Raw genomic sequence first — 16,614 nt, 5'->3', positions numbered from 1 at the left:
GTAGCATGGCTGGAGGAGATGTGTCGGGGGGAGGTAGGGGGTAGCCCCCTTTGGAGTACCCACCTGTCCGAGGTAATGGCTTGCCATTGGGGCAGGTGATGGCGTATCCTGCCACCTACTGGCTCCTCATGTACCTGCAGACTAGGAAGGCTTGAAGGCTGAGGAGGGGGTGGGGGTGGACTGGGTGACCCGCTGGCTCCCTGATCCCCTGGGAACGTGGGATCCCGCGGCCACGCAGGGGCCGTACAGCATGCGCGAGTCTGTGGCCAGGTGGAAAAGGATGTGGTTGGGTGCCCCTTCAGTAGCCACGAAAGGCAGACTGCTGGGGTCTAGGTGCGGACGCGAGGCCAAGGGACAGAGCCTGGTCTCCGAAGAGACGTGTGTCAAAGGGCATGTCCATCAAGGATTGCTGGCCATCCCCCAAAAAGCCAGACTCTCTCAGCCAGGCGTGGCGTCTCAATGCCACTGTCGATGCAACCGATCTGCCCAGAGAGTCGGTTGTATCCAGTCCACAACGAATCAGAACTTAGCTGCATCACTCCCATCTGTTACGGCTTGGGACAGGGCAGTCCGGGCCTCCTCCGGAATTGCAGGCAGCATTTGCGCGACCATATCCCAGAGAGTTTGTGACTAGTGTCCCAAAAGGCATGCGGTGTTCACGGACCGCAACGCTAGACTGTTGGAAGAAAACTACTTCTTCCCCAAATTATCCAGTCTTTTTGATTCCCTATACGGGGTGCAGCAGGTAATGCGCCAGATGAAGAAGAAGCCTGGATGACAAGGCTCTCAGGCGTGGGGCGTTGGGTCAGGAATTTTGGCTCTCACGGCGCAGGCCGATGGCGGCGGGCAATCGTCCCGTTCACAGGAGCCCCTTTGCTGGGTCTGGACCAAGTACCCAAAAGGACGTCTGTCAGTGCTTCATTGAAGGGTAAAAAGGGCTTGGAAGAGGAAGACCCCGGATGAAGCACATCGGTTAGGATGTTAGGCCTAACCACCACAGAAGGAAGCTCGATGTCCAAGACCTCAGCCGCCCTTCTCCCCACCACAGAGTAAGAAGCACCCTCCTCCGTAGCCACGCTAGGAGACAGCATACCAGTGTCAGGGGAGGTGCCTAGTCCAGTGGCATCACCCAAATCCTGCACCCAGTCCATTTGTGGGTGAAGGTGGTATTCTAAAGGGTCCAGGGACCCCTCCATACTCTCCCCATATCCATACCCACAAGAATAAAGGTCTGGATAAACCCTGGGCCCAGGAGAGCCCATAGAGAATGGAATCAGCATCAACTGACGTCGTTCCGGCTCCGGGTCGTCAGGTATGAGTATGGGATTGATGTCGATTGTGGGCCCAACCGACATCGGGAGCGTCAACGTTTGATCCAACGCCAGGTAAGCTCGCCATGGCACCACTGGCGTCAGGACGGATCGCCGAAGCCAGAGGCTTTGAAACCGAAGGGACCCCAACTGGCTCACCTGTGCCTGAAGGCTCCAAAGGTGGGTCAGACCGGCCAACAATGAGGCGCATGGCCTCGTAAAACTGGAGTTGGGCAGGGTGGCTTCGGCTCCTGGGAAGTCGGGGAATCACAGAGCCGACCCAGAAGAAGGCTCCGTTGACGGAGGCCTACAGCGTCGACGCTCTTCCCGTGTCGTTTTATCCGATTGACTGGGTGAAGTCAAAGAACGCTTGTCTTCCTTCAACGACTTCTTTTTGTGACCCAAATGCCCCGATTACTTGGACGACGAAGAGTGTCAGTGACTCCGCGGCCGATCAAGACCTTCCTCTTGAACGGGACCGTGAGCGTCGCGGAGTCGAGTGTCGGGCCGCCATTAGCTTTAGGGACCGCTCCCTCAAAGCCTTCGGGTTCATGGCCCGAAACTCAGAGCACGATTTCGGGTCGTGCTCCCGCTCCAAACACCATAAGCACACGAGGTGCGGATCCTTCAGCGTCATAGTTCGGTGACAGGAGTTGCAGGGCTTGAATCCGGTCTTGCTGGACATCCATCAACGCATCCACAAACTTGTCAAAAAAACAACAAAATGTCGACATAGTCAAAAAATGACTGAGGTAGCTCTTCTCCGGATCTGTGCGTAGGCTGGCGCAGAAAGAAAAGAACTGACATCAGCACACCGGGGTGGCGCCTACATATGACTGTGATGTCATCACAGCGAGCAGGACGCCAACAACGCCCGCTGAGTCGACTGACGCCACACAGAGGTACTGCTCGAAGAAAAATTCTCCAGATCCAGTCTGACGCCTTGGGAAATTCAAAGCTTAGGAATCTGCAACTAGAAGTCTCTATCAGATTGTTTTGTAAAATAAATGCCCCACAAACATTATAAGGTGAGTTTCCTGAGTGCAGTGAATATTGTAGTATCGGCTCTCCCGCAGTGCTGAAAGCCGCGTTGAGGATTTCTATTTAAAATGCACCACTTGTATATTTTTCAACTTCTAAACTTGTACATAAGTCGTACTCATCTAAAGCGCTCCACCGATCGAGTTCACACTATATGAAACTTCCCAATAAAATAAATGAACAAAAAAGAACCCCTTTCCAGCTTGCAGCCTTTGGGCACAGATACCACAAAAACAGCGTCATGCCAAAAAACAAGGAAAAGGAAAAAACAACATAGGGACACTGAGCGCGAAGAGGCAAAAGAAATAAGAATTGTGCCATACTAAGGTATATGGCCGATCATGCAATAATCCATGTAACTGGGTCAGTGTCCAAGGCGGAAACAAAGCAGCCTCAAGGTGAGAAAAATGTAAAGCATTTACCTACAAAATCGAGGGAATTTTTAAAGACAGGCCAGGGAACGAATTAAAGTGATGGACGTGGTGGAAGCCCACAGAAGTAGATTACACAGCGCATGTGCGTTGCCTAAGCTCGACCTAAAAAGCAGCACCAATGGGCATGAGCCATTTCAAGAAATCATGTCACACAGAAAGGTAAACATAACTGTAGTGTAAGAGAGTAAATAAATGTCTCATATGCACCCTTAGCCAATATAGCGAGAGAATTCTTGAACTACGCACGGAGGCCAATGATGACATTTTCAAAAGGACTACGAGTATGGGGTACAGGAAAGTTCAGTCTGCAGATAGATTTCACAAAACCTAGAGATAGGAGGCCATAATAACTGGTATGCAAAAATCGAAAAGGCACAGGAGACCAGTGGGCCATTACCCAGTTCACAGAGACGTCCAAACAGAGGAAGGGACAGAGGATAAATCAACCTAAATGCAGACAAACAAATAGGGTTAGAAGACAGAGGCTACCACATTGTATGCACAAATATCTAATAATACATGGAGGCAGAGCACACTATATAAAACTATGCAGGCATACATAACAAAACCCGAAGGCAGGAGTCCCGTCACTCACAAGTATGCAGATAGCTCTAAGGAGACAAGGACACATGAGGCTGTCACCCAGTATTCAGAAAGAGATCCGACAGAAGGCGACTTCGCCGTCCAATATAAAGTACATCTTGTCAGTATTGGCAGACATGCATCATTGTTGCCTAGCACGCAGTTAGATTTCCCACCACCCTTAAAACAGAGGCCCATCAACTAGTAGAGAGAGAGAGAGAGATCCAATTCAACTAGGGAGATTGAGGTCTTAACATTCAGACTGCAGATATATCTAGGCTGCAAACTGCTGCATAAAAGGAATATCAATATTCAGTATGCTGGGAGATCTAAACACTACGAAGCAGGATACCATATCACTACATATGGTAAAACAGCCAGCAGCACTAGAAGCAATGGTCTCTGTAACCCATACGCAAACAGATCCAACTGGATTATGTAGTAGCAGGTATTAGCATGCAGAGAGATTTAACTGCTATACAAGGCTAGAAGACCAGTTATGTCCTCCTGACTCTGCTGAGTATGATGCCTAATACACAAGCAAGTTTTTTTACTAGGAAGCAAGAAATCCTTTCAACCAGTATTCAAAAACCTAACAGGACAAAGAGGGATCGTGTCCATTGTAGATAGATGTCATAAGGACAGAGAGGTAGCTATTAGGAACATGCTATATTAAAATTTTTATGAAGTGTGCTGTTACTCTAAACCTGTGTCTTTGCACCCCAGCAAAGTCTTCAGAAGCTAACAGAAGGCCAAATGATTGGTTATTCGATGAGCGTTCCAGTGCTCGATTGCAAGGTGATAGAAGGAACGTTGACCAAAGCATTTTGTACATGTGTATCAAAACAAAATCCTTTCAGACTTGGAGTGATGCATAAATTATGCTTTTGGATAGGCCCTGTGCCAAACCACCCCTCAGTCTTTCACCAATGTTTCTAGCCTGCACCAAACCCACAATCTCTGACCCTTTTGATTACTTATTTTTCTCCATTTTTCCCAGGACCTCGTACCTGATACTGCAGTATGGTGGAAGCTTCCATTATGGTACCACGGGGCAGACGCTTGCACAGTAACCCAGAAGAGGGCAGAGTTGTGTTTTGCAGAATTACAATTGGTCCGGCTTTTTTTGTTTTTTTTTATATATATATATATTTTTTTAATTTAATGACAGTGAAGAATAATTTTGGTCCTCCTCTCCACTAGTGCCTGGAGGTCAGGATGCCCCTACCTTGCACCCTTATAATTTTTTTTTTACTTGTTTTTTTTTTTTTTTGCTTTTAGAGACACAAGTTCTCCAATGACACCCACAACATTTTCTCATGGTGTTGCAGCTAGCCAATACGAATGTAACAGGGTACCTCTTCAAATATGTAATTGGAGATTGCATGAATGATGTCAGAGATGCCACTTAACATGTTATGAAAGATGTAATATGTGATGTTACAAGGAAAGCATGGCAGGTGCCAGTAAACTATAACTGGTAACTTTCAGTGTTACAATAACCTTAGTTTTTGCAGTGAATTTCAGGGCTTTTATCATATTCACCCAACTCTCACACTGTTCATAGTTTTTTACTACGCACGCTATGAGGCAACAACTGCCCAATCGGGCATGGCCTTTGGCTAGCAGCGAAGGACACTAATGAAGCAATTAATCTGTAATTGGTCCATTCTCTATCAAAGGCACAAACACATGAAGAGTGACAATGAAGCCAATCAACAATAAGTAATGGGAAGACTAAGCCAAGTAACCATGTAATGTTGTCCAATATATTATTGCTTTTGGCTGGGGGGGGGGGGAGCTGGGTAGGGTCTGGTGATGTCTTCATCTGTGAAGACAAATGCTGAGTGGCTTAAAGTCACCTGACCCCGAGATGGCAATAAAGGACCAACTGACATGTTACCATCTATCATTTTTAATATTACATATTTTAAGATTAGTTTTTCTTCAATGTGCAGCTAACAATGTGACTTGAATTCAAAAGTTTTACCTTTTATCAATGCATTTTGAGAAAACAATGGACATCAGTTAGGAACAGTGGACTGATGCGATTCTGTGGCTGCAGCCTTCCCCCCCCCCCCCCCCACCCATAATTATGTATTCACGACATTTTAACTGGCAGCAGTTTTTGGCACAGATTAATAAAAACATTACAGGCAACACTTTTAGAGCTACAAAGGATTGGCAGAGCCAGTTCAAAGTGATGTTGAAGGACTCTATGGAAGAAGGTGCTTCTGGAGACCTACATAACCTTGCTAAAATGTACGATGGCAGATGCACAGTGCTTCAAATAAAGTGCACTTGACCCGAAGGGCCCAATGAAAACAGATATGTAGGAGAGTGAACTGGAGGCAAAAGGATAAGGGCAAGCCAGAAAGAGATGAATCTGCTGAAGGTGCTGCATTATGAAGGAAAACCACAGAATTAAAGTCACATAAACTACAAATTGGTAAAACTTCAAAAGAAATTATCAATTTTATGCAATACTCAAAGAAAGAAGGTAACAGTTCAAATAGACTGTATTCACCTGATTAACAAAATGAGGGGCTGTCAAAATAACCTAACTTTTAAGATAAGATTAAGGCCCATATTTATACTTTTTGACGCACAACTGCGCAAAACGCAGTTGTGTGTAAAAAATGTTACCGCCGGCTAACGCCATTCCAACGTGCCATGCGGGCGCCTTATTAATGGAATGACGTTAGCCGGCGCTGCGGACTGGTGTGCGTAAAAAAAAAATGACACACCAGGAAGCGGCGTATGGGAAAATGGGGGTTGTGTGTCAAAAAATGGTGCAAGTCAGGTCTGTGGCAAAATTCAGGCCTCAAACCGGATTTGCGCCATTTTCTTTTACGCCCAACCTCCATTGACATGACTCCTGTCTTAGCAAAGACAGGAGTCATGCCCCCTTGCCCAATGGCCATGCCCAGGGGACTTATGTCCCCTGGGCATGGTCAATGGGCATAGTGGCATGTAGGGGGGCCCAAATCAAGCCCCCCTATGCCACAAAAAAAAAAAAAAAAAAAAATATATCGGAAAAAAATACTTACCCGAACTTACCTTTACTTCCCTGGGGTGGGTCCCTCCATCCTTGGGTGTCCTCCTGGGGTGGGCAAGGATGGCAGGGGGGTGTCCCTGGGGGCAGGGGAGGGCCCCTCTGGGCTCCTTCTGAGCCCACAGGTCCCTTAACACCTGCCCTGACCCAGGTGTTAAAAAACGGCGCACATCAGGCTGTGCGCCGATTTTTAAGGCCCACCCCCCTCCTGTGCGTCAAAATGACGTCAGAGTATAAATAAGGGGCACAGGCCTTAAAGTCATTTTTTGGAAGGGAACGCCTACCTTGCATATAATTAACGCAAGGCTGGTTCCCCCTTCCAAAAAATGACGCACATGGTGGAATTTTGACACCCGCGGGGTCGGACGTCAAAGTATGAATATGGGGCAGGGGTTGCGCCGATTCTGCGTCAAAAATTTTGACACACATTCGGCGCAAACAGAGTATAAATATGCCCCATAAAGTATAAGGAGAGCGCCCAGCTCTGTTGGACAACAGGCTGAGGTCAAAACACGGAAGAAGCCGCAAAAATGATAATCTTAGTCTTGCCACAATTTAATGCGAGCAAGTCTGTGCTCAGCCGCTAGTGCTAGACTACAGGTATCAAATTTAAATAAGTACTCCCACCGTCTTCTATAACAGACTTAATAAATTTTGGGTGTTCATTAAATAACATTTGGAAAATGCAGAAGACTTGCATGAAAAGGAACAAAGTTAAGGTTAAAAAGAGTCGATGTAAGAAAGGACTCAAGGGACCTCAAAAGAAAAAGGTTGACCTATATTAGACAAAAAATGATTTAAGCAAGGACAAAGCTTGTCCTTGAATGCCTCCTTCAAACGGGTTACTGGAAAGAATGGCATGGAACAAAGTGTCAAGCTCTGCATACGATGTGCTCTTATGAGTGATCTTATCAGCTACATAAGAGGTAGGTGGATTACTGGAGGTACCACTGGTGGAAGTTCAAGATGTATCAACTGTGCGAAAGTAGCCACTTTCTAGCATGGCTGCCCCCATTTTTGGCCGATTTGTCAGTGTGTTTTTACTGTCTCACTGGGATCCTGCTAGCCAGGACCCCAGTGCTCATAGTTTGTGGCCTAGATGTGTCACCAGTATGCTTGACTGTCACTGAAGTTCTGCTAACCAGAACCCAGTGCTTATGCTCTCTTGGTTAACCAAATTTGTCACTATAGTTTAGTGACTCCATTTTCCAATTCTGATTGGCACACTGGATTCACCTTATAAGTCTCTAGGACATTGGGGTTCCAGGAGATCCTTATGGGCTGCAGCATTTTCTTTGCCACCCATAAGGAGCTCATACAAACACTGCTTCAGGACTGCCACTGCAGCCTGAGTGAAATAGTGCAAACACTATTTCACAGCCATTTTCAGTGCACCAGGTAACTTATAAGTCACCTATGTATCTAACCTTCAATTACTGAAGGCTAGGTGCAAAGCTACTGTGTGTGACGGCACCCTTGCACTAGCTAAGGTGCCCACAAGTTGTCCAGGGCCCATTCCCCAGACTTTGTGAGTGCGGGGACACCATTATAAGCGTGCACTACATGTATGTCAATACATATATGTAGCTTCACAATGGTAACTCCACATATGGCCATGTGAGGTGTCTAAGATTGTGAAATTGAATCCCTAATTCAAATTAGGTTTTGGGGGGCCAATTCCATGCACTCTGGGGGCTCCACCATGGACCCCCAGTACTGCCAAGCCAGCTCTCTGACGTTTCCACTGAAGCTCCAGCTGCTGCCACCTCGCAGATAGGTTTCTGCCACCCTGGGCATTGAGCAGCTAAATCCCAAGAAGTCTGAACAATGCATTTCCTTTAGGAGAGGTGTGTTACATCCTCTCCCTTTGGAAATAGGTGTTACAGGCATGGGAGGGGTATCCTCCTAGAGCCTCTGGAAATGCTTTTAAGGGCATAAATGGTGACCTCCTTGCATAATCCAATCTACACCGATTCCGGAAACCCCCAGTCCCTGCTCCGGCACAAAACTGGACAAATGAAAGGGGAGTGACCACTCCCCTGTCCATCACCACCCCAGGGGTGGTGCCCAGAGCTCCTCCAGAGTGCCCCTGGTGTTAGCCATCTTGGATTCCAAGGTGTGGGGACCCTCTGGGAGCATCTGAGTGGCCAGTGCCAGCAGGTGACGTAAGAGACCCATTCAGATAGGTGCATACCTGGGTAGGTAGCCACTCCCCCTCTCAGGGCTATTTAGGAACTCTCATCTGGGTGTTTCCTCAGGATCCGGTTTGCATGACTTCTCTGCTTCAGCTTCTGAATGTCTGATCAACCGCAGGCTGCTCCAGGAGCCGCTGTAACTGCAACAAAGTATCCAGGAAGGCTGCTGTGACCTGAAACTTCAGCTCTAGCCAGCAACTGCAACAGTTTCCAGGTTCTGCACACTCCGAGGCCTGCCTGTCATCATCCTGCTCTAGAAGAACCAAAGGAATCTCCCGTGGAGTGACAGTCACTCCCCTGCTTCAGTAGGCACCTCTCTGCAACAACCGGTACTCTGACTCCTCTGTTGACGAGCGTGATCCCTCGAACACAGGTGGTGGACCGAAGTAATCCTGACTGTCCAAAGGTCCAGCTGTCCAAATTTGGTGAAGGCAAGGGCTTGCCTCCCCGTGCCAGACCGTACCCCTGTGCATCGCCTCCTCTGCTGGTTCTTGGGCTTCTGTGCACTTCTTCCAAAAGTTCTTCCTGCACAGCATAGCCCAGGTCCCCAGCACTCTATACTGCGACACTCAGCTCCCTGAGCTGCTCTCCAGCGGCGTGGAATCCCTCTGTGTAGTGCTCAGACGACCGCACTTTGCAACACCTTTGTCCCTGTGTCGAGGGACTCCCGTGGGTGCTGCCTGGTTTTCTGAGGGCTCACCGAAGTGCTGAGAGCCCCCTCAGTCCGAGTTGAGACCCCCAGGTCCCTCCTGGGTCCGGGCATCTCTTCTTTGATGCAAAACGTGTTCTTACGTGAACCAAGGCTTGTTGGCAGAATCCAGTGACGCAAACAGCCTTCATCCAACTCCTCGACGTGGGACATCTCTTGCACCAAGTAGGAACCCTCAGTTATCTTTTTTTGCTACATTTCTGTACTTTTCTTCCAACTGGAGAATCCACTTTTGCACCTTCTTACACGTAGGCAGGGGCTCCTTCCTGTTCTTCCTGGACTCTTCATCGACTTCTGGACTTGGTCTCCTCTCTCCAAAGGTCTTCACGTCCAGGAATCCACCATTGGTTGCTTACAGTCTTGCTTGGTTCTTGCATTATCCTTCACCACAACTTATAGTGTGTTCTGAGGAAACTTACTGTACTTTACTCCCGTTTTCCTGGGCTCTGGGTGGGGTACTTTACTTACCTTTGGTGTTTTCCAACACTCCCAGCGCCCCTCTACACACTACACTTGCCTAGTGGGGGGAATCCGACTTTCGCATTCCACTATTTTAGTATATGGTTTGTGTTGCCCCTAGGCCCATTGCAATCTAATGTGCTTTTCACTGTTTGCACTATCCTATGAATGTTTACTTACCTGATTTTGGTTACCAGTGTATATATTGTGTATAATACTTACCTCCAGAAGGAGTATTGCCTCTAAGATATTTTTGGCCTTGTGTCACTAAAATAAAGTACCTTTATTTTTGTTAACAGTGAGTATTGTTTTTTATTGTGTACGAGTACTGTGTAACTATAGTGGTATTGCAGGAGCTTTGCAGGTTTCCTTGTTCAGTATTGGCAGCTCTGCTACAGCTACCCCTACACAGTCTAAGCTGCTAGACACAGCCTACATTTCACTAATAAGGGATAACTGGACCTGGTATAGGATGTAAGTACCTTAGGTACCCACTACAAACCAGGCCAGCCTCCTACATCAACCCAAAGGTTTTTATTGGTTGGTATACTACAGTCTGTGGATGTTCCCAGTAGAGGGAGGCTTATGATGGTTCAACAGTTTCAATAATCAATTAAGTCTCATTTGAGGGTTTTAATTGAGGCATTGTACTTGAATTAATTTTAGTGAATGAGTAAGTTTCTTTAAGTCAAGCCGCATGGATGTCATAGTGACAGAAGAAGTTAAATAGTGATGTAAAATTTCAGTAATATCATTTTTAGTCAGGATAGCTGACAAAATGGGTACCTTGTGGTCGATAAAGAGGAATTTCTACTTTGTTACAGGTTCCAATCTACCCAGGGCCCTGCTCCATACTACGCAGTGCCCTTCCAAATCCTAGGCAGATCCTTTATGCTTGTTAGGAAAAACCCAGTCTCTTCCTACGTACAACCCTACTACTTATTAGGCAAAACCCTATCCCTTCCCACGCATAGCCCCACTGTTTACCAAAGAAGCCCAGGCACTTCTCACACAGTTCAAAGTTGACATCCTAAGCAGAGCTCTGCTCATCCTCACCTTATTATTAGCAATTTGATTTGACTTTAGGACTAACATACAGTGCCCTAAAGGTGGTATTCTTCCTCTCCTGAAACATTTAGATCATTGGTTATGTAATGTTATTCACGGTTTGTGTTTAAACTCACAGGACATCGCAATCTTTAAGCTTCTTCACTGCTGCAGTCTTTGACACGCTAATCTTGGAATCCAGGTTCTTTAGGAAGTCAGTGGCAGACAAATCCTGCAGTCGAGTGGCTCTTTCTGGTATCTTCCCAGTTGGGTCACAAGCCTCCTTCTTACCCTCATTCATCAGACCTTCTGTGGCTGCTTCTATTTCCTCCGTGTCTCTCTGGACCTCTGCTGCTTCTTTCTCTGGGCTTAGCCCATTGGACAGCTGTTTAGGTTCAGTCAATACTGGGATATATAAAGTTTTCTTTAAGAATATGGAGTCATTTGTGTACAAACGGTTGGCTCGTTTAATTTGCTCAATCTACAAAAAGAAACATAAAACAGCCTGTTAAGTCTCCAGTCAATTATTTATATTGATTTAGCTACAAGCAAATATAAACAATTAGCACACAACAACTGAAGGATCCTCAGCAACAGTACACTTTTTATTAGTTTACTGAGGGGGTTTATTCCTTTAATTCTGTTTAATACAATTGTAAAACTACTACTCAGGACTGTCCACATCTGTGGTTCACATTGTTCTGTGAAAACACCAATCTCTCATTGCCAATGCAGATTTTGGACATTATTTTGAAATTTTGATAGTTGCCCCAAGATTGACATTTTAAAAATATCTTGTAATGGCAGTATGAAGGAGTCCCAAGCCCAGTCGAGAGGTGCTCACAGCATAGGTGAGACTTTGGAGGACTGCCACCCACACAAGTCCCTCACATGACATCACACACAACCACCCATCTTCACCCCACACCCAAGTCTGTATTCTGTTCACAATAGCGAATGCGCTAGTGCGATCTTCAGGATTTAAACAGCTAAGGGGCTTGATGCACAGTGAAGGTGCATATGTCAGGTAAAGGATGCAAAGGAGCCGACATCCAACTAGAAAAGTTGACAAGAGATGTTTATTGGGGCATAGAGAGATCTTGAAATAAAGCTGCCAGTAAAGGGCTAAGGAGAAGACCTCATGCTTGGGGGTTCGACTTATACCTTTCCATTAGCCTGTTTTATTAACATTCTGAAACGTTGAAAATAAAAACAGTGAATGCATTTAATGTAGCTTTTTCATTGTTTTGTTACATTAAATTGTGGGATTTATTTATGGAGAACTGAAAACAAATACTGAAGGAGTTGGACTGCTTCTAGTCATTTCATATGTCACAGACCTTGACTACAGAACTTGGCTGCTGTTCTATCACAGCAATTTGTATTCACTGTGAACTTGCCATCACCACCATACAGTGGTTCCGACCAACTTCACGCATCCACTAATACAGGGAATAAGAGAAAAGCAGGAATAAAATAAAAATCGAAATATATCAAACATCAAATCGTTTCTAAGATTTCAAGTAAAGAAGACCAAAAACTTGGAAGAATGATAACATTAATTCAAAGTAAAACCAAAGTAGTCTCCTCGGCCAGATATGCACAGATTTAAAGAATTCAGGAACACTTGACAAATCAACATGTTATGAATAAAAGGTTGGGTATTCAAGTCAGGTCAAGACCATAACTTGTATATCTGAATACAAAAACTGCAATTGTTGGATTGTAACGTTATAGCTGAAAGGACATCATGATCCCGTTGTCAAGAGCACAATCTGTTTTCGTACAATGTGTTTTCTGCACGACAGCTAATGTATGGTTTCAAGAAAGGAGCCCTTAAGGGAGGGGAGTTCTAAAAATAAAAGTTATGATCGTAGACTCCAAAGAATTCAAGATAAACTGCTTAAGGGTTCCCAATTAAACTATGTAATTTAAGTTGTGAAGATATGTTAATTTACGTGCATACGGAGAGAAACAACCTAGGTTGATATATTTTATTAAAACCTAAGAAATACCAATGAGAGATTTAGAAGGATCACGCAATATTGTTGAAGCAGAGTACACTAATGTAAAATAAATGGTATAAAATAGAAATGCACTATACGTTGTGTATCTTTGCAGTGAGAAAAATTAAATAAATTAGGTGGTATACAGAAGAGCATAAAGTAGCTGTCATTGGTGTATTGAGACATGGACTGTTAGACAGGTAGTGGACAGCACGACAGGCTCAGCCACCCAAGAATCTGCCCAGGATCAGAGTGAGCCGGTGGCGCTCTGTCCCTCATGGATTCTCCACTGGAGATGGCGGCTGTGGCTCCTGGCCTGGTGGTTCACTAAGTGCATGCACGGTCCCTCCTGCGCACAGGACTACTATATAAGTGCTCTAAGACGAGCTATTTTATATGTTTTAATTTGGGGGGGGGGGGGGGGGGGACTTCTAGACCACCACAAAGTTAGGCCGCACAACTTGAGCCAATCACTAGAAACGCTTCAGTCAGTAAAGGGCAGATAAAAGAAATATCACCAGCACATCACCACTACTCCCAAATACTTAGAGCCACACTTTACATCCGAAAATGCCTGAACAGTGTTGAAGACAGCTACAGTCATCCCCCCACCTCTCAGACCAGAGCCCCCCCCCACTGCTCACAGACCAGAGCTTCCCCCTCACACTGCTCACGGGCCAGAGCTCCCCCCCCCACCACTCGGGCCAGAGCCCCCCCCACACTGCTCACAGGCCAGAGCTCCCCCCCACCACTCAGACCAGAGCTCCCCCCCCACCACTCTCAAAGGGTTGTCACTGTTCACTCCGAAGAGCTCCAGCACCATTCACTGCCAATATTTGCACAACACAACTCTTGCACCAACCCTGACTACATCTCCTGCGCAGCTCACTGACCATAGCTTCTCTACCACTTACAGACTACAACTCCTTCATCACTCATGGACCACAGTTCCTCCACCTCTCACTGACAACTACTGGAACTTTCACTGGAAAAATAACTGAAAACAGGTCCTCAACCACTCACCAACAAAAGCTTCAACATCAGTGACGACAGCGCCTCTACCACTCAGACTAGGGCTCCTCCACGAATGAGTGACCAAAGTTCATCCATTGCATGAGGACTGCCCAGAGCCCTTCCACCTCTCACTAACTTGAGCTCCTCTACCATTCTCCTACGAGGGCTTCTCCAACCAGACCAATCCCAGTGCTTGCCAGCACTCCTTTCCCACAGCTCCTCAGCCAATTACAGCACACAACTTCTATGGCACTCTCTGCTCACAGTTCCTCTACAACTTACTGAGCAGAGCTCCTCTACAACTCACTGGCCACTGTTCCCCTCGCACTCTCTTAAACTCATGTTTATCATTTTGTAACAGTATTGACGACCCAAGAAGGGAGTTTCTGCAGGAAATGACTAGGATGAGTAGACAGTGCCTGTCAGATAGGTTATCATGTTCTGGGGTTTGCACAGTATCCACTGTTGAGGTTGGGAGGGTTTAGGTATAATGGTCTTAAAGTGCCTGGCTAAAAATGACAATCACAAGAACCCTTACAGAAACATTCAAGAGTCTCAGAGGTAGACTGGCCTGATGTGAAAGAAACTGTATGCTACCTCTTACAGTCAGTCAATGCCACCGGCAGTTAGGTCACATGTCAACCATGTGCATTTACTTGTTAGAGGAAGGCAGGGACAGTGACAGAGCTTTGCCTGTAAACAGGAATAAAGGTCGGGTGTGTACCACTGAACTATCACTCGGCTGCAGGAAACTAAGGCAAGGTCTCTAGAAAGGCGGTGTGTTCAAGAAGAGTCACAAGTAAGCTATGCCTACAGCTAAATGATATGCAAGAAAGTTTAATCTTCAACAAAAAAAAAAAATCCGACTTGGCAGGCAAAACTAATTCACTGGCATTCACACTGTAACCTCAGTACACACAGACACTGGCAAAGCCTATAGGTTTGAAATTTGCATTCAGCTAAATTTACCAAAGCTCATTTCTGTATTAAGGTGCAATCTTTCTCAAAAGAATCGAAATATTTTGATGCTACAGAAAAACACGCATTTGCAAAGCCAATTGGTCTGGGTTCAATATGCTGAAGCATGCAGCTTTGGCAGATTAAACCGACACACAGAGAAGAGAGTAAATGGGAATGGACAAAGAGCACAATTGTTTAAAGTAGGCCCTGGTGCACATCAAGGATGGCCTGATAGCAGGATAACCCAAAATGCCAATTGCATACGGTGAGAGAGCTAACTTCACTGCGCTGAACCAAGACATGATAAAAAAGTCTCAAGCCTATAGTTGAGAGAGGCTGTTTGAAGAAAGCCAACAGTAAGAGGGGTTAATCTACAGGACACCCTATATAATTTCAAGCAATAGGTCAGTTTCAGAACAGTCCTGTCAAAACTAAGACCTAACAATCATTTGCAATCCAATAGGTCTCATGTTTGCTTGAGTTAGAGCTATTGGCATAGTAAATTCATAACTGGACTTTTCTTGCCACATAAATTGGTCAACGCTGCCTCATAATTTTGCTTTTTCCTGCCTCATAATTCCAGTGGTCCCACAAATAACTAAAGCACTTCCATTTACCTTCTTCCTCTATCTGCATTGAAAAAATGAAAATGTTGCCTTTTGGCATCCTAATTAAAATCTGCTATGCTAATTCCAATAGAATACCACTTTCACCACCCCACCTTCGGAGTTGCTGGCTAACAAAATTCCCCAAAAAAGACACAAGACCGCCACAGAGGAAAAATAAACGAGAAGGGTCACCCAAACACATCAGGAGTGCTCAAACAGTCATAGTGCAATAAGGTTGTTAATTTGGCCTAAATCATGGTCATAATTGTAGTAAGGAGAGTTTATTAAAACATAGTTATCATATGAACCGTAATCAGAAATAAACCTTTGGCATTAGACTAATGCTCAAAACAGCCCCTGAAGGTCACCATAACAAAAAATGAATTTGTAAGAAACATGGTCATGTACCCACTTTGTTATCCTGTGAAAAAAAAAAAAAAGCATTTGCGATGCAATGTGTCTCGCATTTGCTCGAGTTAGAGCTATTAGCGTTAATTCCTAACTGGACTTTTCTTGCCACATATATTTAAAAGGAAAAGTAAAACAGTTGTCATAAACACACCGATTCAAAGCACCACTGCTGCTGTGAACGCGAAGGAGAGACAAAAGGAAAAAGAAGTTTGCTCCCAGTCAAATGTATCAGCAAAAATATTATCCATGTAACAGGGTCTGTGACCAAAGCAGTAACAGAACCAACCTTGGAGGGACACACGTAAAGCATTTACCAATGACGATAAAGGATTTTTGAAAGGTAAGCCCATGAACGAGTGATCAGGATGGGCGTGGTTAAAAGCCACAGATAGATTACAAAACGTCAGAGTGCTTACACACTCAACCTAAAAACAGGAGAAAGTAATCTAGTGTAACCATATATTTGGCTCCAAGAGGGCATTTTTAGGGCTAGCAAGCAGTACTACTGCAATATTACAAACAAGGCCTTTGAAACAAAACTTCTCCCAACTGTAAAAGAAAAGTTGCAGCCGTGAGAAAGCTTATAAGACAATGAATGGTGGAAGGGTTATTGTGGGGTCCCCACTCACCTAGTGCGGGGACCCAGAGATAATGTAGACAGAAAGAGCATTTTGAAGGTCGTCCCATTGTCCTAGGAACACCACAGGCTGAGTTATGAGCAAGACTGTTTTGTAAAAGTAATGCCCTGCAAAGCGTAAAAGGATGAGTTTTCATGCTGTGAAT

The 16,614-nt window shown here is 45.4% G+C and overlaps 1 protein-coding gene across 1 annotated transcript in view; it reads right to left on the bottom strand.

Moving 5' to 3' along the window:
- LYSMD1 (LysM domain containing 1) overlaps nucleotides 1-16,614 on the bottom strand; it is a 55,738-nt gene that overhangs the window by 26,670 nt on the left and 12,454 nt on the right. Inside the window, exon 2 of the mRNA XM_069218487.1 lies at nucleotides 10,970-11,313. Coding sequence (XP_069074588.1) covers nucleotides 10,970-11,313 — 344 coding nt within the window. The remainder of the gene's footprint in view (nucleotides 1-10,969; nucleotides 11,314-16,614) is intronic.

The sequence above is a fragment of the Pleurodeles waltl genome, chromosome 12 (genome assembly GCF_031143425.1).
Source record: "Pleurodeles waltl isolate 20211129_DDA chromosome 12, aPleWal1.hap1.20221129, whole genome shotgun sequence".
Lineage (NCBI taxonomy): Eukaryota > Metazoa > Chordata > Amphibia > Caudata > Salamandridae > Pleurodeles > Pleurodeles waltl.
The sequence above is the reverse complement of the archived record's forward strand: the minus strand, read 5'-3'. Positions and strand labels throughout refer to the sequence as shown.